The sequence below is a fragment of the Talpa europaea genome (assembly GCF_964194135.1).
Source record: "Talpa europaea genome assembly, chromosome: 14".
NCBI lineage: Eukaryota > Metazoa > Chordata > Mammalia > Eulipotyphla > Talpidae > Talpa > Talpa europaea.
This window is the reverse complement of record NC_140082.1, coordinates 62,566,340-62,593,708: the sequence shown is the minus strand read 5'-3', so window position 1 is coordinate 62,593,708 and position 27,369 is coordinate 62,566,340. Positions and strand designations below refer to the sequence as shown.

Here is a 27,369-nt window from a genome sequence, read left to right as displayed (position 1 = left end):
CTATCCCTGCATTCCACATTGCGGCAGCCGCAGCCTCGCCATCCCGGCGGTCCCCACCCTCTGCTCAGGGAGGTGCCGCCCCCGCGCCCCCCGCCCGCGCCCATTCCTGGGCATTGCCGCCCCCCGGCGCGTCCGCGGGGCCCGGCCCGGCTCAGCCCGTCGGCGCGGGCGCCGGCGGGGGCGGGGGGCGCGGGCGTGAGCGCGCGTGCCGGGGGGAGGGGGCGCGGGCGCCGCCATATTGGATCCGGACTCCTGGGCGAGCCTCCGCCTGCGCGCGGCGGGACTGGAGCGGCCTCGCGGAGCCCAGGGCGCGAGCGCGAGAGGACCGGGAAGGCGGGGGAGGGGTGGGAGGGGAAGAAAGGGAGTGGCCGCGAGCCGGGCTGCGGCAGCCTCTGGTCTCACCCGCGGCTCCAGCCCCTCCTCCTGCGCCGCGGCCGCCTCCCTTCTCGCCGGGCAAAGATGCCCTTAGCCCAGGGGTGTGAAGACGGGGGAGAAGCCGCCGCCGGAGCCGCCCGCGCCGCCGCTGCCGCTGTCCGTGTCCTTTGAATCCAGAGCCGCCCCCCCCGCCAGGGCGCCGGGACTCGGCGGCGGCTGCGGCGCGGGTGCGGGGCGCCGGGCGCGCGGCCCAGGCCGGCGGGCAGCGACCACCGACATGGAGCGGGCGCGGGCGGCCGCGTAGCCGCGCTCGGAGCCCGGGGCGAGTCCGCGGCGGCCGCGCCTCCACCCTCGGCCGCGCCGCCAGCCAGGCCCTCGGGAGCAGCGGGAGGAAAATGAGGAGTTTTCATCGGAATCCGCTGGAAAGGGGACGCACCGCAGAGCCCTAGGAGGAAGGACCGCGGGAGGAGAAAGGAAAAGCCTCTCCGGGCGAGCCTTGGCGGGCGCCGCGCCGAGGGGCTGCCTCAGGGACCTCGCCCCCTCCTTTCCTCGCTGGAGAAACCGCCTCTGATGCGTTATCCAAGCGGCGGCTGGGAGGATTTGCAGCAGAATTTTGGGTTTTCCCTCCCCCTTATATACATTTTGGTTGTTTCATCCCCTTTCTGTTTTCCTTCTTCCTGGGAAGTGAATTGCTGATGCACATCGGACTTAATTCATTAGTGATGCAACCGGATTCGTTTCAGGATTATGTTGCACGAGTTGAATTTTGAATGAAGGAGAAGTTTTTTTTTTTTTTTTAGAAGTGTTGCCCCTGCTTCGTTGTACTTTTAATTATTATTTTATTTAAATGTACGGCTTAATTGTATTATTCTTTTAAAATTATTAAATGTATATTTTATGGTAACTTTCCCTTAAGATATATGTATATGTGCGACATTGAAGACGCTTCAGTTAAGTGAGGTTACTGGTGTGTTGGATGTTTAATTCAGCACTGGCATTGCATGACTCTTGTCTGAAGAACAAGTGGTTTATTTTTAAAACCACACCTTTTAAAATTTCGATTCAAACAACTATAGTAAAAACCGTAGTCATAATTTAAAGGAACACCAGCAGAAATTGAAGCAAACATGTCTGGAGAAGTGCGTTTGAGGCAGTTGGAACAGTTTATTTTGGATGGGCCGGCTCAGACCAATGGGCAGTGCTTCAGCGTGGAAACGTTATTGGATATACTTATCTGCCTTTATGATGAATGCAATAATTCTCCATTGAGAAGAGAGAAGAACATTCTTGAATACCTAGAATGGGGTAAGTTTGTATTAAAAAAAAAAAACAAACTTCAGCTGGGCATTATGATGTGTTGTTAGGAGTAAGCGTTCTACTCAGTAATGAGTATATGTAAATAAAATACATTGCTTACATGTAAACATTGACATTTCTATACTATATACAATATGTATTTGCGGTACACATTTAAGTACATAGTATATATTTGATAGTTTGTACAAAGTGTATATTATGTATTTAAATATATATTCAGTGGAAGGATAGACAAGAATTCAAAACAATTTTTCTAGTTTTTGGTAAACAGTTTCCCAAGAGTATAGCCATGCTACTCAGTTGTCTTAATGTGGAAGTTAGGAGGAGGAATTTATGTTTTTAGGTCAGCAGTAAGATTTTTTTGAGTAATTCTGTGATGGGCACAACGTGGATTATTGCTCACAGTTGTCTAATGCGTGGTGGTATCACAGACCTTTAATCGAGAGGATTTAGTAGTGGATACATTCCTTCTGAGACTTTGAAATCACTCTCTAAGTGGAAGAAGATAAATACCTTGTGTCAGTAGGAATTTAAAGGTAGTGATCACTGCGGTTTATTTCATCTGTATTGCCCAAGCAAAGAAAGCTGCTTAACATGGACTTTCCCAAAATTGTCTTGTTTGTGAGATAACACGACATAAACGGGCAAAAATTTTGTGATGGTAGTTGGAGAATGTTTGGGAGCTGCTTCTGCCTGAAAGTTAGATTTACTCTAAATCTAGATTTACTCCAAACCAGTTAGAAGTCTGTCTTCATGATGTTGATGTGATTTAGAAGACCTATTGTAGTGGAACAGATCGGTGAGGAGAACAAACGCCTCACGTGACCTTGGATCTTGAAGGCTTGGCTTAAATTCTGCTTCCACTGTTACCTAGGGCCATATTTGCCTACCAGCAGGTCTCGCTATTGGAAAATACACATTATCACCCACTCCTATATTGGCACATTGAAAGATAATAGACATAAATAAGTATTTTGTACTTTTGTTATGTTACTTATTTGTTGCAGGTGCTTTTGTTCCCAAGTAAAGATTTATTTTACTGAAGCCAAAGTTAATTGTGATTTTTTTTGTGGCTTTGGGTTTGAATTAGTTTGTCAGATAAATCCCTCATTCAGTATTGATTATATGTAATAATTTTATTCAATTTGTCATATCAGACTTTTTTTTTAGCAACTTGATGTTGATGTTAAACCCTATATATTTTATATAGACTTTTTAAATTAGACTACCGGAATTATACAGGGAATGTCAGAATTCAGAACTATGAAGTAATTTCTGTCTTAAGAGTGAGACAGTTTTGATTTTGGTACTGGTTTCGTTAGAGTTTTTGTGTGTAGAACAAAATATTTATAAGACATGTGGTTTTCTAGGTTTCATAAATTTAGAAAACTTTTAGTGTTTTTTTGAAGGTTTAAAGTTAAGGTTTGATATCTTTAGAGAACTGTGGTTCCATAGCTACATTCTAATCTGTGATTATGATTGTCATTTCATGTCTTATTTGCAAAATGATGGGAGAACCTTTTGTATGTACCAGTAGTAATATAATTTTAAAATTATGATCAAGGGGAAAACCATACCCTCTGTTGCCTTACAGTTTTATGCTATGAGTTATTTTGGTGAATTATCAGAATAATTTGTATATATTTTCCACTAAATATTTTTTTTGGACTTTGTTTCATATGTGTGTATATGCGTACATGTATATATGTGTATATATGTGCATATAATAACTTATACATATTTTAATCAAAGCCGAAGTTTAAATATTTGGCTGAGTACATTTTATTTTTATTAATATATTTTAAATAATTTTAAGCTAGGACTTTTCACAACTTAAAGTAAATTAAGTGTTAGCAGTATCCTTCATATTTTGTCTTTTTAGACGTCTGCTATATGGCATAACAAAAATGTACTTAAGTAAACCCTTTTGTGTTTCTCGGTAACAGAAGGCAAGAGAATAGAATTTTTAAGGACTTATTTTTGTACACTTTGGGGCTAGGCAGTGTCTGTTAAGTCTCAAGTTTTTTTAAGTTGGAGAACAAAGTCCTGCAAGTGGGTGTTAACCAACCACAGAAGTTTGAGTAAGACATAAGAAAGTTAAGAATGGAAACTGTCAAAAGATGTGTCTTGAATGTTATTATTTACTATCTTTAAGCTATTAAGAGAATTTAAATAGAGAATTCCAGAGTTCTCACTTCATTTAGATATTGAAATAGGTCAAGTCGTCTTTGTCTATGAATTGATTAATACATTGTGGGGGAAATCTCCTATTTTACACCTTCTCTCTAACATTACATAGAAAACACATTATATTGAGGAAGTTTTGAGATAGTGAGTTGACTTCATTTTAATTTTAATTTTTATTTTCTTTGGTCTTGATAGAAATTTATTATAAGGATCAATAAGGGTTAAATTTGATAATACAGATTTGCCTTAAGTGACACATTTTTCAGTTTGAGTTTTAAATGATCCAGTGTTTCTAACAGGATAGTAGTAGTAGTTAAATTCTGTGTATTACATACTGTTTATTTGTATTTGGTTATTTATGATAATGAAAGTGCCTTCTAGATATGCCTTTTTTTCATGCTGATGATAGGCAATTATAAAAGGGTCAGCCAAAATTCTGTCTTTCTTCATTTCCATCAATTTCACTTCATTCCTAGTTATGTTGCGTTTCACTTTTATGTTGGTGCAGTTAATGTTTTGTTCATTGTGGTGTCATGACAATAATAAACTGACAATTTGAGTCAGAAATGTTGTCTTTTCTTTGACAGTTTTCCTTTCTCTCGGTGCTGATGGCTTGAGGAAGCAGTAGAGAGGAAGAGGACATTGTGTTAAGGCCATAGATGACTTTTGAGTTTACTAGCATATTACTTTCCAGTTATATTCAATAAGATTTGAAAGACTATGTTTTGTCTCATTTTTTTTGAAATAAAAAGTTTAATCTTTTTAATAATTAATTTTTGACTGAGGTAATATTGGGGTATCCTCATCAGATATTACCACTATAGTGCACCCACCACCAATATTCCATTGTGCTTCTTTCCCTCTTTGCTCTACCCTCCTCCAAACCTCCTCACCGCTGGAGTTTCAGTTCTGAAGTCAGCTATCAAGGGTTAGTTTTTCATCTTGTCGCTATCTGACTATTACTTTAGTTTCTCTATAATCCACATATTAGTGACATCATCTGGTATTTATCTTTCTCCTTTTGACTTATTTCACTTAGCATTATCCTTTCAAGCTTCATCCATGTTGTTGCAAATGACATGAGTTTATCTTTTTTAGCCACTGAGTCCTATTCCATTGTGTATATGTACCACATCTTCTTGATCCACTCATCTATTCTGGGGCACTTAGGTTGTTTCCATAATTTAGCTATAGTAAATAGTGCTGCTATAAACATGGGAGTGCAGTTTTCCTTTTAAATTTGCACTTTTGAATTTTTGGGATAGATACCTTGTAGTTGAATTACTGGGTCAAATGGCAGGTCCGTGTTTAATGTTTTGAGACACCTCCATACTGATTTCCACAAGGACTGGACCAGTTTACATTCCCACCAGCAGTGCAGTAGGGTTCCCTTTTCTCCACATCCTCACCAGCACTTGTTTCTGGTCTTGTTGACAGGGGCCATTCTCAAAGTGTAAGATGGTCCCTCATTGTGGTCTTGATTTACATTTCTCTAATAGTAAGTGATTGTGAACACTTTTTCATGTGCCTGGTGACTGTTATTTCCTTATTTTTTAAGTTGATAAAATTTTTTTTAAAGATTTTATTTATTTATGCATACAAGAGCTGGGGTACAGGCTAGAGGTGGGGTGTGTGTGTGTGTGTGTGTGAGAGAGAGAGAGAGAGAGAGAGAGAGAGAGGATTCACCAGAGACAGAGTTGGAAACAGAACAGGCAGATTGACCAAAGGCGAGGCAGGAGAGGTCTGCTGTGCCATGTGGGTAGCTCCCTGGCCAGTGGATTGAACTCGTGCTGCATAGGCTGCGGACAGCTTCATAGGTTGCGTCTTAACCCCTTGCTCCACCAGGGTGGCCCTAAATTGATAAAATGTCCGTGGTTTCCATATTTGTTTGTAATGTAATAGTTTTAATGTCATGGTATGATACTAGAATAAGTTACTGTAGAGTTCTAGAAACAAAAATTACTTTTATATTACAAACTTATTATCAGTAATGATTAAATGTATGTATTGTTGTTGGATACTCTCTTTGAAATGGGAAATTGGAATTTTAGGAAATTCATGTTAAATAATTTAAAATATAGATATATCAGCGCATTGGCGGCATACGGGGCTATCTATGTATAGCTATCTGGTTTTTTTATGCATCCTAAGTCTTGAACTGGTAGCATTTTATGTAAATTATCCCTGAATAATAGTAATTTCATAGCTTATTCAGTGTCAAATATACACAAAGTAGTCTGAATGATTAATAAACTTGCTAAGAGAGAGAGTACAACAGCAAGTACTGTGGTTTGAATTTTTCCTGTCATTAGTTTTAAACATTATTCACATTTTGTTCATGTGTGCCTCAATTAAATGAGGTGATGATTATTTGATCAGCAAGGATCTGATTCTTTTCAAGGATGGTTTGTTCTTCACTCCTACCATTCTGCATTTTAGCTTTCCTAAGTACATTGTTAATCAGACCAGATTATCTAAATGTCCACTTAATACAGATGGTTAAGTTTTTTTTAAGTCCTTGATTAGAATCATCATAAATGTCATCAGACATATAGGTTGAGCACTTATTTCTATATACTAACCTCTTACTAGTGAGCTATACGCTAATAATAATAGTAAATGAATAACATTATTTGATCTAACACAATTCTGGCACATGGTAGAAGCTTTGTTAATAAGCGGTGGCAATTATTACTCCATCTCTCCCAAATTTCTTTTTTAAAAAGAAAAATTGCTGTATAAGTGAGAATAGGGATGTCAGGATGAATACTTTAAGAACTTTAGGAATCTGTTCATTTCGTGTGGAAATATAAGGTATACCTTAGTATAGCATTCTAAAAACAGCATAATATGTTGGAAATTTTATGAAGTGTCCCATAATTTCTGGACTGATTAATATTACATAGTACGTCCAGGCTATTTTAAGGTAAAATAGCTCATGTTCATCCAAATTAGTATTTTATTGTACTGCTCTTCTGTGGTGGTCAAAAATTTCTTCCACAGTCTCTATTTTGATACACTTACTTCCAACATATATAGTCCCCCTGCCCCTTTATTTGGCTTTGATAGGTTTAAAAAAATCAATTTTTTAAGTCCAACTAGCATTAAAAAAGTCTAGTATAGAAAATATCAAGTATATCATTTGTAGAAAGATTAAGTATTGTTATGGAAAACTCTCAGGATTTCTTCTGTCTCTTCCTGTATTATAGATGTGGATCAGAAGAGCTGGAAACTTAGTGTGGAGGAAGCCAAAAGATGTTACACTTATTTTCTGTTACACAGAAAAAAGAGTATAGACATAGTTCCACATTATAAGAATAGGGATACACTGAAGAATTTAGTGAAAAGTTGTTTGAGTAAGGACAAGATTCTTGGAAGGAAATGGAGAATCGGGAGAGAAACCCCTTTGAAAAATGCTCTTTCACTAGGAGGTCATGGCATTCTGTTGATTAGGGTTAGAAAGAATTTTTGAAGGAAACTCTGGAGATAGAATCCAAATCTTAATATTCTACTTAGTGGTTCTGGACTGGTTGTGTGTGATAATCATGAGAACTGAAGGATCAACTTAACTGTGGTGGAGTAACACAAAAGTGATGCTGGTGAACAGTTATCTCTAAGACACCCTAAAAAATACAGGGAAATTATACATACTAATGAATTTGTGCTGTTAACCTCTAACGTCCTTGAACTTACTGGGAATTCTCTATGGCCTCTTCTTGCTTTAAGTAGTTTTTCTTCGTGGTTTGGCATTCACAGTTAATACAGGAATTGTCACTTTATCTTTTCCAGCTTTCCTTTCTGTAGTTGTAACATGTTGCAAAACTACTGTCTATCTGAAACACTTTTATTTATGATTTTGTGATGCTTAAGAGGAAAAATCATGTACTCAGACAATTTTAAAATTCTTATATAGTGTTGTATTGTTTTTTCTAAGGCTATTATGTTTTAGTTAAGCTGTTGGTTTCAGACTTTTGGACTAATGTGGGAACTTTGCTGTTGTAATAATGTAGCTGTGAAGCTATGGGTTTCAGGTGCCAGCCCCTATTTATATGTAGTGGATTTTGAGTCCAAGAAAGTAAGATCATTTTATTAGAGAGAAAACTATATGTAATTGGTACCACTAGAACTCTGTGAATACCATAAACTTTTATTCTCAGGTATTAGGGTGGCAGATAGTACAGAATACTAGAGGATAATTTAACTTGATTGTTTAAAGACAAATGGCTTATAGGACAATAAATTAGTCTTTTTTCTCTTGCTTCTGGTACAGATTCGTTTTTTTCTTTAATTTTTCCCCATCAACACCATTCCTCCCATAGCTGTTCTAATTATACTGGAAAGTAGTGCTTAAGTGGATGAAAACAGTCTTAAAAATGCATGTGAATTCGCTCAGTCATGTGCAGTCATTTGTTTAACTTTCAGTTTTATTTGAAATTGCTTAACCATCACCATATGCTTAATCAATGACCAAAAAAGCCCCACCTTTTCATAGTGTTTAAAGCTTACTTAAAGGTGCTGGTAAAGAGCATGGTCTTTGGGTCCAGACTTGATTTCTTTGATTACAGCTGGTGATTTAGGCATTTTACTTAAACTCTCTAACTCTTTTTATCATATGTAAAAAGTAGACGTAATAATAACTTTTTTTGCCATAAGGTTGAAATTTGGTTTAGGATTTTTCCTTTCTGGTGACTTTTGTCAGCTTTTTTTCCCATTCTGTTTTTTAAATTTCTGTCTAGCCTTATGATAAAGGAAGAAGTAAAATACAATATATTTAAAATAAAGTATAATTGAAATGTATACCTGTACTAATATAAGGAGGTAAACAACTAATTTATTAACATTCATATCTTACTGATACGATTTTATTAAATTATATTGGCATTGGGGATGTTTTTCCTACATGACAATGCAAATAATTAATTTTTTCTTTTAGGATAAGATATTTTGCATTGGAACATTTTGTTGTTATTACCTGAATCACTTTTATGTTTTATATAGCTTTAATATGTAAATCAATGATGGAAATCGAGACCTCAGCTCAGAAATTTAAAATCATCATGAAAAATGTTTATTACTATTTTTAGATTATGAAAAACTATGTCACTTCGGATATTTTATAGACTAAAGGTTATGCAGCACCCATAAATGCATGTTAGTATGAAGAAAATACATGATAATAAGTATAAAGAAAATTAATAGTATATATTAGTGCTTCTGAAGCTATTTCAAAAGATATAAATGAATATTCTGAAAATTAAGACAACACTGGCTGTGTAAGTTTGGAAAACAGTGCTTATTGAAATTTTCTTTGACCATTGCAGAGCACATTATCATAGTTTCAAAAGTTTTGCAATACAGAAACCTGTTTAACTTTTATTTTTACATAGAATTTGCCTAAGTCATTTGACTTTGGGATCCTTTTTATGAGGAGCAGCTGACAGTTTGGGACATGCTGGCATAGACTAGGAAGCCATACGCAATGTCAGATCCTCTAAACTGGTTTTATGGCAGAATACCACATTGTTTTTTTAAATTTTCTCACAGTTTCCATCAGTCTTCAAACACAGGCAAAGGTTTGAATGACTTGCCTTTATCCTTTTCACTTTTTTTAGCACTTTGATTTGCATCACATAGAAGTTAATCTGGCAATATTTATTAAGTTAGTGTGGAGTTCTGCATTGGGTGTGTACAAAGGATAATAAGACTTGATACATGCCTTTGAGCAGTTTATGTGTGCAGTTCCTAGTTTGCAAGGATGTTCCTGCTAATCTGGTGATTATTTTTTCCCCCCAGTGGAATTTGATCATTTTCAAATCCATTTACCTCTAACCATTGATAGAGAATTTGAGATGGAAATTGTTGCTGTGAAATAGAACAGAGCTAACTAGGTTTTTTTAAGGGTTCCATAAAACCAGCGTAGTTGTCTTAACTACAAGAAGAATCCTATTCTTAAATATCAGGTTTACTGGGAGTGGCTAATGGAGATACTATTAAAAGTACTTAGGCATCTACTGAGAAGTATTCTGTCTGGAGATTTAAAATACTTGTTTAAAAAGATTAGGAGAAGTCCCTATTAGAAGGCATTGGCTAAAGCCCTATATTTTGAGATTGAATTGCACTGATTTGGATTTGAGATTCATAGCCCTGACTAAAATGTCCTGGTTTAAAAACATTTAAAAACAGACCCAGATCTCAGGAATGTGGTGAAACTGACCTATTGATGTGGTATCATAAAGCTTGTTCATACTCCATACTTATGAAAATTTTCTTAGAATTTATTGTTAAAACCACAGTAGTATTTGCAAATCTAGTGTGATTTTTATGTCTGCCATTTTGGTACATACCTTTTGATGTGTCATCTGGTTTCTGACTAATGCATGCTAAGTTGATAGTTTTTTCTAGGAGTTCATCGCTCCATTACATTGCTTGAGATAAACTGTGATCATATTTATTTTTTGCATGTGTTCCCATGGTGATACTGAGTGTTCTGATTTTGTTCAACCTCAGAATGCATTTGACTCAATTGACTTGTCTGTACTAAATGTATCTAAAAGGATTATATTCCTGGCTCTCTTTGACCTCATTAATCATGCTTTTGTTTCTCCATTAAATTTTAAGTAATTCCCTAACCTCAATATTACATGTGCTCCTAATCAGAATACATTGTGAATCTTACGGATTTTAGTATGACTAAAATTTGTTTAGTGTGACTTAAAAAACAATCCTTATAAAATGATCTTTGATTTTCAGCATGACATTTAAACTCTACAGCATGGCATACAGAATTTTTTATGATATGATCCTTTTCTATTTCCTTTTTTTCTCTTTCTTCACTGGAAATTGTTTTTCAGTGATCTCAAGATTACAGAAAAATTGCAAGTACAGTACATTCTCACGTCCTCTGAAACATTTGCGAGTAAATTGCCTGCTTTATGTGTCATCTCCAAATATGTTCATATGTATTTTCTACCTTATGCATAACTGCAATACAACTATTAATATCAAGAAATTAACCTTGAAATGTTGCTATTATCTAATCCATAGGCTTTATTAAAGTTTTGTCAGTTGTTCTGGTAATATCTTTTTTTTTTTTTAAAGATTTATTTATTTATTTATTTATACAAGCACTGGGTACAGTCAGAAGCGCGGGAGGGTGAGAGAATTCACCAGGGCCAGAGCGGGGAGCAGAGCAGGCAGAAGGACCGAAGTACACTGCTGAGGGGAGCAGCGGGGCGGCAGGAGAGGTCTGCGCGCCATGTGGGACCCGGAGCAGCCGGGGATCAAACCAGCGCTGTAGAGGCTGCGGGCAGCTTCGCAACCCAGCGCTCAACCGCTGTGCCACCGGGGAGGCCCTGTTCTGGTAATATCTTTATAGCAACATGATTCTGTTCAGAATCATGTATGTTTCATTTAGATGTCATGCCTTCTTGTGACATTCAGTTTGGATTAGATTTAAGTTTCATTGACTTTCATGACTTTAAAAAAAATTATTTATTTATGCATACAAGAACTGGGATGTAAGACAGAATTGCAGGGGTGTGAGAGGGTTCAGCAGAGAGCGTGGGGAGCAGAACAGGCAGAGCTACTGAAATACACTACTGAAGGGAGCAGAGGGCAAGACCGGAGAGGTCTGCTGCGCTCTGTGGTTTGCTGCCTGGATGTCCGGGGCTGGCACTCCTGTGCTGGCGTGGCTGGCAATAGCTTGATAGCGCTGTCTTTAACCCCTGCGCCATCAGGGAGGCCCAATTTTTGTGACTTTTGCTCTTTAGAAGGTTGCAGACCAGTTATTTTGCAGCATTTCCAGCAGTTCTGAATTTGGGTTTGTTTTCTTGTGGTAATATATCTTTGGCAAGAGTATCACAGAAGTGATGCAGTGTTCTTCTCATTGCATCCGATTAAGTGGTTGAGTGTTGCCCCAGTGTTCATTTTATTATTTTCCCCCGCCCCAGGTTTATTGAGGTGTAAGTATAATTAATAAATATGGTTGTTCATGTTGCTAATTAAGGTGTTCTCTGTTGGGCTTTTCCACTGAATAGTTGCTTTTCCCCTTTGAAGTATTTTGTGGGAAGGTAGTTTAAAATTATTTAAATACCCATTTTTTTTTTAAAGATTTATATATTTATTTTTACAAGCACTGGGTACAGTCAGAAGTGCGGGACGGTGAGAGAATTCACCAGAGTCAGAGCGGGGAGCAGAGCAGACTGACGAAATACACTGTTGAGGGGAGCAGTGGGCGCGGCAGAAGAGGTCTGCGCGCCATGTGGGACCCTCACTGGCCACTGGGGATAGAACTGGCGCTGCAGAGGCTGGGCAGCTTTGCAGCCCAGCGCTCAACTGCTGCACCACCAGGGGAGGCCCTTAAATACCCTATTTTTTAGTATATGTGCTGCCGAAGCGAGCACTACCCTATTTTTCATTAAGTAATTTTCTTTTGTCAGTTTGGGCTTGTGATTGTCTAGTGTAGTCATTAGGTTATAATCCTGTACAATCATTACTTATTTTGAGGTTCAAATTGACCCACAGTTGGCTAGTAGGAGCCCTTTCAAACTGGCTTCTTTGTTCTTTGACATCTCTATGTGACTCTGAGCACTTTTTTGCTTTTTGGCATAACAAAATGATTTGAGCTCATCTTGTACTTTCCTTACCACAGCCTTGGAATCAGTTATTTCTCTAAGAAGTCCTGCTTCCTTTTAGTGGATGATGATACAGAAGCCAACATCTGGGCTCCATATATGCTTATTGCTATTTGGTGTTGCTTCTTACATGCTCTGTTAGTGGACAGAGCTATCTCTCTGTCCTGTCCTGTCCTGTCCTGTCCTGTCCATATATCTGCCTATCTTTCTTTCTGTTTATCCACCCAAGTATGTACACATATATCTGTCTTCATTTCTGTTGATCTTTCCCCCCATCCCCATCCCCCTCCCCCCATCATCTATCATGAGTTTGTACCATACCACTCATCCTGTTCAGTTCAACACTAAAGAATTCATTCTATTTTTGTTGTTCTTTTCTATCTTGCACCTCCCTTCTCCAACAGTGACAAACCTGGGTCCCATTGTCCTTAATATATTTACTTATGTGATCAGTTCTTCAGTATATAACCAGTCTCTCATCATTGCTAGGGAGCCCCCTTTCTCCCGTGCAGATGAGCTACTCATGCTAATTCATCATCAGCACTGCGTACCAAGGTGTGACTTTATCTCATTGCGCCTTGATTCCCTGCGGCAGGTTGCCATCCTCCTCTCCTCCACTGAGGTGCTCCTCACCTGGGTCTGACTGCCGACACCAGACTTTGCTGTTCATGCCTGTCTGCCCTTAACACTTCCTAAATAGCCTCATGTTCCTCGGCTTCTGGCATTGCTTAGGCCCATCAGACATTCTCTGTGAATATTCTTTTCATCCAGTTTAACTTTCAGTACCCCATTTTGGTCCAGGATGACTTATGTACCCCTGTACCTGCTTTGATGTGCCACACCTAATGACTTTAGGGCTGAATTGTTTCAGAAGGAGAATGGGAGGGCTTCCCCGGTGGCGCAGCGGTTGAGCGCTGGGTTGCGAAGCTGCCCGCGGCCTCTGCGGCACCGGTTCGATCCCCGGCTGCTCCCCGGCCACCGGAGGAGGGTCCCACATGGCGCGCAGACCTCTCCTGCCGCCCGCTGCTCCCCTCAGCAGTGTCCTTCGGTCCTTCTGCCTGCTCTGCTCCCCGCTCTGGCTCTGGTGAATTCTCTCACCCTCCCGCGCTTCTGACTGTACCCAGTGCATGTATAAACAAACAAACAAATAAATAAAAAATAAATAAAACATGCCTCTATAAAAAAAAAAAAAGAAGGAGAATGGGAAGATTAGTTACCTGATCATTTACCTAGATATAAAGTTTTGTTTATATTGTATTTCTCACCTTTAAATATTTTTTCATTCTTTTAAAAAATTTTCATATAGTAAAACTCACTCTTTTTGGTTTGTGTCCCATGAGTTTTGACGAATGTGGACCATTACCACAGTCAAGATACAAGACATTCTATTTCCCCCTAAATTCTCTTGTATTGCCCTTTTCTACCAGGTTTACCTTTTACTCCAACCCTACTGAAATGGTCATTCTTTTTTGCTAATTAAGGCACATCTTGACTATTGCATGACTTTTCATGTATTGGTTAATTTATTGGAAATTGTCTTTCACAGCTATTCCCCTGACTTGCCTGTCCCTATAGTACATGACACACAGCACAGCAGACATTTGGTAACATTGGTTGAATGAATGAATGCCATTATATTTGTTACAGCAAGGCCAAAAAACAATAGATCTGATCTTGAAGCACTACATAAAAATCATATTTTTGTATGTAAGGGACCTCTTTCCTCACTGATTTTATCCTTTTGTTTCAAAAGTGATTTCTTGTAAGTGGTGTTTTTTAATCCCTCCACTTGGCAGTTGACAATCTGTTAAAAAGTGTTTAATGGAGTGAATGTAAGGAGAAGAGAGTTTTACTGTTTAAAGGAGTAGGGGAAATGCAAATAATATCTAAATTTTCAAGTTAAATATTTTAATGTCCAGCATAAGCTTGGGAGTTGGTGATGATGATTGGAGTACACAATATAATTTAATTCCCTTCTGCAACCCAACTAAAACAATAGTAAAGGATTTTTAAAAAGTAAAAAAAAAAAAAAAGTCATTGATGAGAAAAACAGGAGAGAATACTATAGCAGATCTAAGAAAGTCAAAGGGTAATTAATCATGGTGACTGTTTACTTTATAGAGTCCTTAAAAATCTTAGAAATTGGTGTCTTCAGGAACCTCTGAAAGTTTAGATGGGAACGGGGTTAAATATGGAAGCTTGACTGAAGCTGTTCTATAAGCAGTAGGAACTCAAATACATACCTCCCTCCAACCTCCCCTCCCCCATGCCACTGGGCTACTTTAATCCCTTTCCTACCCAAACAAAGACTGGATGTTTTATTCTCAGTAAAACAGGTTCTGTGGGTTGAGTGACATCTGGCCAAGTTTAGGATGGGCGTTTCATACTGAAAACAAGAAGGTTAAATAAATGTTTATTTACTTATGTTGATTCCCAGAAGGCTGGCATCTGTGCCTTCCTTTATCACTGGCACAGGAGATTAGAAGAGTCTTTTAGGGAGAATCTGACAACTCAGGAAGAAAGGCCCAAAGATATCAAGGATTCCTTAATAAAGAATTACACTATAGTGAAGTTCATTATTGGTGAGCTTTATCCGAGGTCTCAGAGGATCAGATCATCTTTTTTTTAATCTTGTCATACTTAAGTATGAATGGGAAACCAAGAATTTTCAGATTTCTTAGGAAAGCCCCTAATGAGTAAGTTATATTTCCAGCTATAAAACTGAAAAGCTAAAAAAGTAACTTGTATGAAACACACTGTACAGAAAAACCCTAACTTCAAAAACAAGCAGTACCGTGATAATATTCTCAGAGATAAGAGAAAAATTATGGAATAAAATTAGAATGCCATAAAAAGAAACAAAAGAAAGGGGAAAAGTTCTTAAAATTAATAATGTGCTAGTTAAAATGAAAACAGTAAAAAAATTACAATATAAAATTGAAAAAATTCTTAGAAAATAGAACAAAAACACACAGAAATAGAAAAGAGGCGATAGAAGAAAATTAGGGTACCATTTTAAAATGTCTGAATAATACTCTGAAAAAATATGAATTCCAATGGAGAGGACAGAGGGGAAGAAATCATCAATGAAATATTCAAGAAAATATTCTAGAACCAAGACTTGAATTTTTAAACAGAAGGACTCAACCAAATACTCAGCACAATGGATAAAAATAGATTCACATCAAGATTCACAACCAATGCATTGTGGAATTTCCAGAACTCTGGAGACAAAGAACAGACTCAAAAGTTTCCAAGGAGAAAGTATACAAAGGATGAGGAATTAGAAAGGCTTTAACTGCTCAGCAGCAATACTGGGAGCTAGAAGATAATGTTAGTATTTTCAAGAAGATGATTTTCAGAGTAATTTCTGTAGTCAGATTTTCAGTCAAGTGTGAGTGTGAGATAAGGACATATGTAGACATGCAAGTTTCCAAGATATTTACCTTCTAAAACCCATGGGCTCCCAGTAGGGTTAGCCAACCTTGAGGTGTACCACCTAGGAACGAGGAGTTTCTCAGTGTGTGGGATTTGTGCTAAAATCAAGGAAGTCCTAGGTAAAGTGTAATGAGTTGGTTACCCTACCTCCAGCTAAAACAAGTGAGTAAATTAAGATGAAATAGAGATTATACTAGGCAGGAAATTCAAGATAGGGGAGAGAAGAAAGGATTTTGTCAATGGCAATGAAGGCAGAATACAGCATGACATCTTTGCCGAAGCCATTGAGGTCAGACAATGCAGATAGGAGGCGGCTCCAGGAGAGCCTTCTTCAGTATTTAATGTGGTGAACATCTTAGGAGGTGTAGAAATACGGAAAGAGTTTAGGGTTGCTTAGAAAATGAAGTAAATGAGAAGACAGGTATTTAAAAAATGTAAATTAAAGAAAGGAAAATATTTTGCAGGGTTACAGTAATGGAAACACTGAATATTGATCTCACCAAAATTATGCTATAATTACATTGGGAAAATGATATGGGATGGGAAGGTTTTTTTGAAGAGGGTGATGATACTAACTGGGGCGTAGTGTATTTCTTAGACCTAACTGGCTATTGAATCTTGCTGATGAAAACTGATAAACATGAAAAGTTAAAATATGGTTTTGGATTTTGCAGAGTTAAGAAGTCCAATTCCTTTTACCTTTCCTAATTGATCTTATTTTCAAACTTTTTTGAAGTCCTGTAATTGAGAAGTTCAAAACCGGATACAGCAACTGGGAGATTTTTGTTAGAATTCATTAGTATGTTCTTTGAGCAAATCAGTCTTTTTTTCTTCCTTAGTGATTTTCTTATAGATGGCAATTTCTAAATAGTCTTTTTCTTAGGAGGATACTTTATTCCTGAAAAAACTCAACTATAAATTCCGTTTTGCATTCATGACACATAGGTACTTCTAAAATTACACAAGGCACACTCATATGTTACTTAGTATTTATGGAGAGAGCACACAACAAAAGAATTCTAACATGGTAGCCAAAACAAAATAAATCACACAAATGATGGAAACGATGGTTATGACTATCACTTCTATAAACTAGTAAGCTACCAGGTGCTCTGAGAGGAGACACCTGAACACTTTTCAGGTGCACAGCTGTAGGGTAGCTCTGTGTTAGCAGCCCTCAATGCTTTTGAGTCATCTGAAGTCCACATTTGTCCTTGTAAATGCATAGAAATGCTGCATGAGATTCTTTTTGAAATGAATTTTAACTTTTCACAGAAAAAATCTTGTTGAAATCTGATTGACAAGCTATCGTTTTCATTTCTGCTATAGGGCAGGGTTAAGAGAAATTTGTTTCAGGGAGTTGCTGAGCAGAGGACCAAATGGGAAACTGGTTAACTTTCTACAATAACTACTACTGGGCCAGGTTTTCAGAGGATGACTTCATTATTTAATTTGATGCATATTGGAAAATGCACCCTGAAAGAAATTGAGTTGTTGTTATGGTCTGAATGTTAATGTCCCTGTCAAGTTCATATGTTAAAATCCTAATCTCTAAAGATGGTGGTGTTAGGAGGTAGGGCCTTTGGGAGGGACTTAGGTCTTGATTGGTGCCCTTTATAAAAGAGATACCAGAGAACTTTTGAGCCCTTCTCCCATTGAAGACACACTGAGAAGGTGCCAGCTAGGCGCCAGAATGCAACCATGCAATCATGCTGGTGTCTTGCTCTTGCAGCCTTCAGAATTGGGGAAAAAAATTTCCATTTTTATAATCTACCCAACTGTGCCATTTTACTATAGTGAACCAAAGAACTAAAGGTTATGTTGCTTCTTTGCATTAGAAATTACTCTGATTCGTTTATTGACTGCTGTTCAAGGTTCTTTTTATTCTCTTTTCCAAATTGTTGGCCATTTGTTTTGTTGGTGATTATATACTTAAAAAATTCTCTATTTACTCTTGCATTTTACTTGAAAGGGAAAAGAAAACATTAAAAATAGTAAAATCATAGAATATTTAAATTGGGATCATTATTTTAGTTTCTAGATTTAATGCCTTTACTTAGAATCAAGTGAATTTAAAGTAGACACTACACAGAGTGCCTAAATAGCAATGTCCATAGTTTAAAATAGTTAGCAAGGGTTAGGATGAAATATTAATGATAGTCTCAGTATATTTTGTTTTCAATTAAGTATATGACTAAAAACAACTTGAACCATTCCATTTAAAGTAACAAAGAAGTAAAAGGAAATGATGTAATACGGTTAGTATTTGGAAATGATATAGGAATTTTTTTCCCAGCAGTAGTAGTAGTTCCTTTGCAACAGTCTAATTTACATTTCAATTCTAAAATATACAGAGGTGACTTCTATTGTGAGAATATTAGTTTTTGAAATAGAAATTATTTAGATATTTAAAAGCCCTGCTGTTTAGTATTTAAGAATTGTCAGGTAAAGCTGTTTTAAATCATTCTTTCCCTAAATTTCCCTGCTTATGGCTCAAATTGAGTTTGAATTTCTTGTTTTGAAAAGCACAGAAAGCTTTTTGAATATCAAGAATTGTAGTTCAGTTTTTTATCCTTTTATAGAGAGCTTTTTATTATTATTAATGGCTTTTCCTGATTTATGAGCCTTTTACTGTAAGGTGCCTATATTTGAAACTCACCAGCTTCTAGAGTGTGAAGAATTGTGTATGATTCTGCTTTAGCATATTGGATATGAAGTTTTATAGAGTACCAATATATTTTACTCAGCTTAGTTTTGAGTAATTTTCCTTGGAAATTTTAGGCTCTAACAACATACACATGCCACTATTTAGCTTATACACATATCAAGACAAATTATTAAAACTTAAAAGAAGCATATTCTGTAGGTTATTTTAAAAAATGATGCAAGGTGAAAGAAGGCAAACACAGTGGTTGAATTTCTGGTACCACTGGTCTTAATTTAACTTATGGTTATTTTGTGTATGTGACTGTGCATTGGGTGTGCTCTAAGTGCTCCCTGTTCCCAGTCCCTGCACAGTAGCATATGAATTTGAAATTGTGGCACGACTCTGGGCAATTGTGACTCATTCCTTCAAAATGCCAGCAGTCTGAAATCCTCACTGTCACATGAGAGACAAGGAGCAAGAGTGTGTTCATGTGTTTTGAGACTATAGATAAAAAACATAATTGCTTTGGTTTCCCCTAATCTCTTGTTTCCCCTTCACTTTTTTGGTGATAAAATAAATATATTTAACCGAATTTATCATTTGAACCATTTTAAGTATATAATTCAGTATCATTAATTTATAATGTTGTGTAGCTGTCAATTTCTATTTTTTTTCCACCACCCCAAACAGAAACTCTGTACCCAAAATGCAGCTCTACATTTTCTTCCCCTCTCTCCTGGTAACGTGCAGTCTGCTTTCTTTCTTTCTCTACGATTTTACTTACTCTAGATATTTCACCTAAGTGGAACCATATAATACTCATCCTTTCGTTACAGGGCAGGGAGAGGGGCAGCCCAAACCCCACAAACCTGCCTGTTCTAAATGGGTTTTGCCATCCACCTCATTAACACAAAACATATGAGACTTTAAAGGGAAGGAACTTTAATACAACTAGGAAGCAATACAGGAAAGGCAAAGAATCTAGTTTCTAAATCAAGCACCCAAAGTTACCTGTCCCCTCATGGGTAGAACTCCATCCAGGTGGGATTGGCCCACAGCAACGCCCCAAAGCCTGCCACAAGTCTAAAGCATCTTCTAGTGGGGACCCACAGAAAAGGGTCAGAAACAACCAGACAAGCCCGGAAGGAAAAGAGCAAAATCAAAATCAAGATAAAAGCTGCCATGGTCACCTCCTTATGGGTCTCTCACCCACATCTGTTGTCACCCAATCTATGACCAAAAGGCAAGCACAGTTTCTTCACATGTGCCTCCTGCAGGTCTCCTCCTGGCTCTCCATCCTGCTTCCTTCTTTCTCAGTCTCCTCTGCAGCTTCTTCTCTCCCTGCTCAGCTCCACCCTCCATTTGGGTGGGGCAGGGAACCTGGAACCTCCCCCTTTCCTGGGGACCACCCTGTTAGACTTTTGTATCTAGTTTGCTTCACTTAGAAATACTTTTAAGGTTCATCCATTTTGTAACATGCACCAGTATTTCATTTACTTTTAAAACTGAATAATACTCCATTATATAGCTTATGTGTCACATTATGCTTTTTAATTTTCATGAAGTCCAGTTTGTTTTTTCTTTTGTTGCCTAGGCCTTTGGTGTCATATTCAAGAACTCATTGCTAACTCCAGTATTGTGAAGTTTTTGCCCTACATTTTCTTTGTAGAGTTTTGTATTCAGTCCTTATATTTGAGTTGATGATCTGTTTGGAGTTAATTTTTGCATGTGATGTAAAGTAGAGATCCGTCTTCACTCTTTTGCATGTGGACATCTAATTGTCCCAGCATAATTTGTGTATTTTCCCCCCATTGAATGGGCTTAGCACCCTTTTAAAAAATCAGTTAGTTTTAGATGTATGAGTTTATTTCTGGACTCTCAATTCCATTTCATTCATCCACATGCTATTCTTTATGCCAGATCCACAGGACCTTGATTACTGTGACTTTTTAGTAAGTTTTGAAATTGGGAAGTGTGAACTCTACAACTTTGTTATTCTTTCTCAAGATTTTTGACTATTCTGGGCCTTTTGTAATTCCTGGTGAATTTGAGGACTGGCTTTTTCATTTCTGCAAAAATGGCTGTTGGAGTTTTGATAGGACTCCTTTAATAACAAAACTCAATTGACTTAATTGTCTAGTTTTCTAAGCAATTAGATGTGGTCACATGACTGGTTTTGGCCAGTTGATGTATGCCAAAGTGATGTGTGGTATTTAACAGAAACTTCATTAAAAGGAGGACATTCCCCACTTTATTCTCTTTTGTTGCACCGAGCACACAAGATGTCTCAGTGCTCAGACCATGAGGAGGAGACGGTAAGAGTCGTGCTCCAAGGATAGCTTAGTTCTCAGCTGAAAGCATCCCGGATCCCTGACAGCTTTGTCAAACTAGCTTACCAGTTTTGAACTGTTTACTGGAAGACTTTCATTTGACAAAGAAGTACATTTTAATTTCAAGGCAGTGTTAATTTGAGTATCCTGCCAGATAGAACTGAATTTAATTGATGTACTTACTATATTCTTACTATATTCATTTGGTTATCTTTGTGCAATGCGTGAGGGGAATGAGAGAATTTATTGCCAGAATTGCAAGAACTGTACTCAGTTTAAAAATTTTGTATTTTAGGGCCTCCCTCGTGGCCTAGGGCTTAAGTTTCAGTGCTATCACCACTACAGCCTGAGTTTGATCCCTGGCCAGGGAGCTAACCCACACATGGCACAGCAGACCTCTCCTGTCTTGCAGCTTCCCTTAGCAGTGTATTTCAGTAAATCCATCTGTTCTGCTTCCCACTCTGTCTCTGGTGAACCTCTTATCTCCCCTCCACCTCTGGCCTATACCCTAGTTCTTATACACACAAAAAAATTTTTTGTACTGTGTATATATATATATATATGTACACATGTACATATATGTTTTGTGAATTTAACTTAAACTTTTCCCCTTAATACGTAATACTAAAATGTTCCTAAATAACCAATATAACTTTTCAAAAAGAAGGAAAAAATTTCACCACTACAACATAGCAGCCTCTGTCATTTTTGTACCCTCCCATTCAGTATTTTTTTATGTATCTATTTAATTTCTACACAGGGACACTTCTGGTATTTTTATGCTCTACTTTTTTCACTTGACAAGATACAGTAACTTGTTGCAAATTAATGAATCTCATTGTGCATCAGTTTCCCCATCTTCAAAAACAGTGATACTTACTATACATACCTCATAAAGTTGTATTAAAGAAAATATTGCACATGAAGTATTAAAACCAGTGCCTGGCACATTTAAATGATTTTTAAATATTTAAAATCCAATTCTTTTGCTACTACAAATAATGCTGTTATAAACTGATCTATGTTTAAATGTGATTTGGTTGCTAGTGCTATTTTAAAAGCAATATTTTCCCCTGATTTTATAACAAAAGAGTGAAGAAATATCTTTAAAGAAATGATTCATAATAGCCTCATGTACCAATCTGATGGCTAATGGGGATGCGGATATCTTTAACTGTAAATAATACTAGTCACAGGTTCAGAGCCAGTTTTGATAGCACATTCATTAGTACATTCTGTGAACTAGATGATGCAGCTTGGTTGCATTCTGTTTTTGTGATAATTTTTAGATTGTAAACAATTAAGGACTAAAAGACAAAAATCACCATACTCACCCTGTTAACACGACATACTACTATCTTAAATTATATGTTTATGATTATTTGATTAATATATCAGTGTCAAACCAGAGACCATACCTGTTTTTCTTATTTCATCTCAGTACCTACCATAAGTACTTGGTATATTGTAGTTACTAAAGCATTTATTTGATATATGAAAGAATTTGTGCACGAACAGTGGAATAGACAATACAATTAAAATTGTTTTAATGTGGTTGTAAATCACTACCTTGAGTCAGTTATGATGAAAAAAAATCTTTAAAACTTCTTTAAAAGCAACTCTGTAGAAATAGAATAGGACAAAGAGGGAAATCTAAATATCATAATGTTTAAGTGAAAAGAGTTTGATTTTGTTTAAATGATAGTGAAACTATCCAGGTAGAATGTTCAGGAGACAAGGGTATGGATCAGAGATTAAGGTGGTCACTACTAATAATACAGTAGCAATAATTAAATTCAAACAATTATAGAATGTTTAATTTGTGTTAGATAATTGTACTAGCTTTGGAAGATAGAAATATTAATAGGACACATTTGTCATAATAATATTATTAAAGTAGTTCTTACCACCATAATTATCTTTACAAATAAAGTTTTAAAAAATTGAGATTTTGCTTTTAAGAATTCAATGGAAAGTCGTAAGATTATGACCAAATTATCTCAATGCCTGTTGAATTTTTATTACATCTTCTAGATAATAAAGATTTTAATTCAGTGGACTGTACTGATGCTTCAGTTGATTTGTTAATAAAAATATTCTTCACTACCTTCTATCTAAAAATAATCAAAACAAAATCTTTTTCGTAATAATTATGACACCTGGCTTACTTTTATCTCTCAGTATAAAAGCATGAAAACATTGTGTCTCTAAATACAAATGTATATTTAGTGAAATGTAGTTTTCATTTGAAATTAAAGCCATCTTAGACTTCATAATTTTTTCTCATAATCTGTGATACTTCAAAAAATACAGGTTTGTTATAGACTTTGTCTATTCATTATGTTTAGATGGTCTTTAATGAACTTGAGAGGAATTTTTTGAATAGTTTTACTTTATATCTTGAATTTATGATTTGATAGCAAAACAATCAGATTTCTGATGGTACAAGTTCTGACTTCAGTGGTTAGAATACAAAGAAACACTTTAAATGACAGTACAGTAATAAGACTATTGATTACACAGTGAGAATACCAGGTTGATAGTGTGTATTTGGCTGTGAGTAACTGAAAATTCAATCTAAATTGGTATAAATAAAAAGACAAGTTTTATTTACTAACTTGTCAAGAGCAGAGGTAGTTTAAGTGCTCTGTTCAGTGACTCCGCAGTGCTGTCAAACACTCAGACTCTTGAGTCCCACTGCTGCTGGAATGTCAGCTTCTCTTAGTACTGTTTTCTCCCCAAGGTTGTGGGACAGCACTGGAGCTACATGATTCCTATACAGGTGGGAGGAGAGAGAGTGAAGTGGTTTCCTGTAATGCTTTCAGGAGGCACAACCAGAACATCTCTCCAATCAAAATTGCCAGAATTACGTGTATTTCTGAACCAGTCATTGCCCTGGTGGAATTGTGGAGGTACATCGGTTGTGTGAGGGAAATGTAGATAACTTAATAATATGAGGATTCTATTTAGGAAAAGTGAATGGATTCTGGGTAAACCACAGACATTCTCCATTGTGATTTGCATTGTGATTTGCAATTTATTTGTAGCATTTTTTCAGAAATTATTAGTGCCATAGTAAAGTTTTATGGTATTCTTTGCCTTTTTCCTGACCACCTCTAATGCCTATAAAATTTGTTTATAGTGCTTGTTTGACTCCAATATGAATTGTCTTGGATTATTAATTATCTTTTTATAGAGGTCAACCAAAGAACACCTGTTAGTGTATTTCTAACATGGATAAATTATATCTTTATTTGTGATAGCTACAAAAGATGTGGTTAGGAGAGGTCTGTGTAAAGTCAGTTCATAAATATTTATTATGCACAGTAAATGTGTGTATAATGGAGTGTGGGAATTATGTATATAATGGAGTGTGGGAACAATAATGATGAACAACCTGTGGTTCCTGCCCTCAAGGAATTAAGCAGAATGTAAGTGTAATAAAGGAGGTATGAGAGAGATTACTTTTGATAAGAAAAATGGGGAATGGAAAAGTGTCAATCAGGGAGAAGGCACTTGAGCTGACTCTTAAGAAGATAGTGTGTGAGTAAGAGATAGTGTGAATGAGAGATAGAAGGGGAGGACATTTTATTTTATTTTTAAAGATTTATTTATGCATACAAGAGCTAGGGTACAGGCCAGAGGTGAGAGGATTCACCAGAGACAGAGAGGGGAACAGAACAGGCAGACTGACTGAAACACCACTAATGAGGGGAGCAGTGGGCGAGACAGGAGAGGTCTGCTTCACCATGTGTGTTGCTCCCTGTCCGGCTGGGGGGCTGGGGATCGCTTCATAATGCAGTGCTTAACCCCTGTGCCACCAGGGAGGCCTGGGGAGGGCTTTTTAGATGGAAGGGAAAAGTGGAACAGTTTGGAGAGGACAGCTCAAAAGCATGTGCCTAGAACAGAATGAGGGAATAGTGGGAAACACATTTGAAATGGTGGATTGGGGCCATTTCATAAGGTCACTACATAATTTGAATTGGATTCTGGGGATATTGGGGAGCCTAATATGTATTTGTTTTTAAAGTAAGGAGCCTGGGAAATTGCTTTTTATCAAACCATAAGCTTCTGAAGAGTTGTAGTCTTTTGTTAGATACAGTGTTTTTAGAATACACTCAGGACTTCAAATATCTGGAGAGACAATAATGAACAAGACAGACAGGATTAAGGAGTTTATTTCTTAATTCAGAGGGAGTCAGGAAAGTAACATGTAAATAAATAGAATTATTTCAGATGTTATTAAGATCTATAAAGAAAATGAATGAATATGACATGACAGAGTTTTGGGTGGTAAGTTAGATTGATTGGTCATGGGGTGAAACCCATGTTTATAGCCTGAACAACCAGATGGATGACAGCAGCATATACTTTCTGAGTGTTTTACTGTGGGCCAGGCTTTGTCTAAGCAATTTTTATGAATTATTCAATTATCACACCCTTATGAAGAAAGTACCACTATCCCTATTCTACAGTCTCATAGCTAATAAATGGTGGTACCAAGATATTAGAGCATACACTCTTAATTACACTGATATTAGAGCATACACTCTTAATTACAACTATTCCATTGTATTGCCATCACTGAGTAAAATGATCTTGATGGAAGGACTAGAGGATTAGGTGAGAATCATGAATTCTATTTCCAACAATGAGATATCACCTCACACCCATGACAGTGGTTGTTATTTAAAAGACAGGATACAACAAATGTTGGAGAAGATGTGGAGAGATGGGAGTCCTTACACGCTGCTGGTGGGAATGTACGTTGGTGCTGCTATTATGGAAAACAGTAGGAAGAGTCCTCAAAAAATTAAAAATAGAAATTTCATATAATTCAGTTATTCTACTTCTGGATATTAACTTGAAAAATACAATAATACTAATTTATTTTTTTTTAAATGCTTCCTTTTCTTGATTTTTTTTTAAGATTTATTTTTTATTTATATAATAGCTGGGGTACAGGCCAGAGGCATGGGAGGGTGACAGGATTCACCAGAGACAGAGTGGGGAGCAGGACAGGCAGACAGATCGAAAGCACTGCTGAGGAGAGCAACGGGCGTGACAGGAGAGGTCTGACTCGCCATGTGGGAATCTCCCTGGCTGGCCAGGAATCGAACCTGCACTGCAGAGGCTGCGGGCAGCTTCACAGCGCGGCGCTCAACCCGCTGCGCCACTGGGGAGGCTCCAATAATACTAATTTGACAATATTTATGAACTCCCATATTTATTTCAGCATTATTTACAATAGCCCAAAACTGAAAACAGTCTAAGTGCCCATTGGCTGATGAATAGATAAAGAAGGTGTGGTCTATATAAACAATGAAATACTATTGGGCTATAAAAAAAGCTGAAATCCTGTTATTTGGAAAAATGCGGTTGGACCTAGAGAGTATTATACTTAGTGAAATAAGCCAGATGGAGAAAGACAAACACTTAATGATTTTACTCATGTGGTTTATAAAGGGGGAAAAAATAGATGAATTTTAAATGAACAGAAACTTATTTTTTTAAAAAGATGTATTTATTTATGCATACAAGAGCTGGGGTGTAGGCCAGAGGTGTTGGAGTGAGAGGATTCACCAGAGATGTAGTGGGGAGCAAAACAGGCAGATTGATGAAATACTCTGCTGAGGGGAGCAGTGGGTGAAATAGGAGAGGTCTGCTGCGCCATGTGGGTTAGCTCTGTGGCTGGGGATCAAGCCCGTGCTGCAGCAGCTGCCGATAGCTTCATAGTGCTGAGACATAATGCCACCAAGGAGGCCCGGACACAGAAACTTTTAAACCATAAGACCTAGTTAGGACAAATGGGACACTTGTGTGGTAAAGGATGAAATTAGATTTTAAGTGGTGTACTTAATGTTAATATATACATATGTTGGTTTTCAGTGATGTACACTTGGAACTTATATAGCAAAATGTTAGTTCAATTAAAAAACTAATTCTGTTTTGGCCACCTTAAGTTTGGGGTGGTAGCCACCTGATATGCTAGTCTGGAGACATATTAGTTATTGGACAGGTTAGTACTAGAGATACAAATTTCAGATTCATCAGTTTATAGGTAAATCCATGGGACTGGGTAGGATTTTTTTTAAAAGAAAATGTGTAGCTAACACAGAGAAAAAAAGCAAATGACTGATTCTTAAAGCATCCAAAACTTTGAGTTTGAATGGTGGAGGACAAACCAGAATGGAGAGTATTCAATGAAGAAGAAAACTGAGAGAATGTGACGTCAGGAAGCCAGAAGAGAAGTTTCATATGAAAGGAGTTATCACACATTATGGTTAAAACTCATTCAGTGGAAGTCCAGATGGAATCAGATAAATAAATGGCAGCAAGGTGGATGCCACTCATATACACGCAAGCTCTGTGATGGGAAGCAAAACAATTTGGTAGTAGTTAGAGGAGCACATGGGGGTATGGAAGGTCTTTAAGTACAGGG

The 27,369-nt window shown here is 37.4% G+C and overlaps 1 protein-coding gene across 11 annotated transcripts in view; it reads left to right on the top strand.

The window, feature by feature from the left end:
* Positions 1-1,502: 1,502 nt before the first annotated feature.
* CDC42BPA (CDC42 binding protein kinase alpha) overlaps positions 1,503-27,369 on the top strand; it is a gene marked incomplete at both ends in the record, with an annotated part of 264,693 nt that continues 238,826 nt past the window's right edge. For all 11 annotated transcript variants that reach the window (XM_084252980.1, XM_084252987.1, XM_084252988.1 and 8 more), the window contains one exon: positions 1,503-1,680. In XM_084252980.1, coding sequence (XP_084109106.1) covers positions 1,503-1,680 — 178 coding nt within the window. The remainder of the gene's footprint in view (positions 1,681-27,369) is intronic.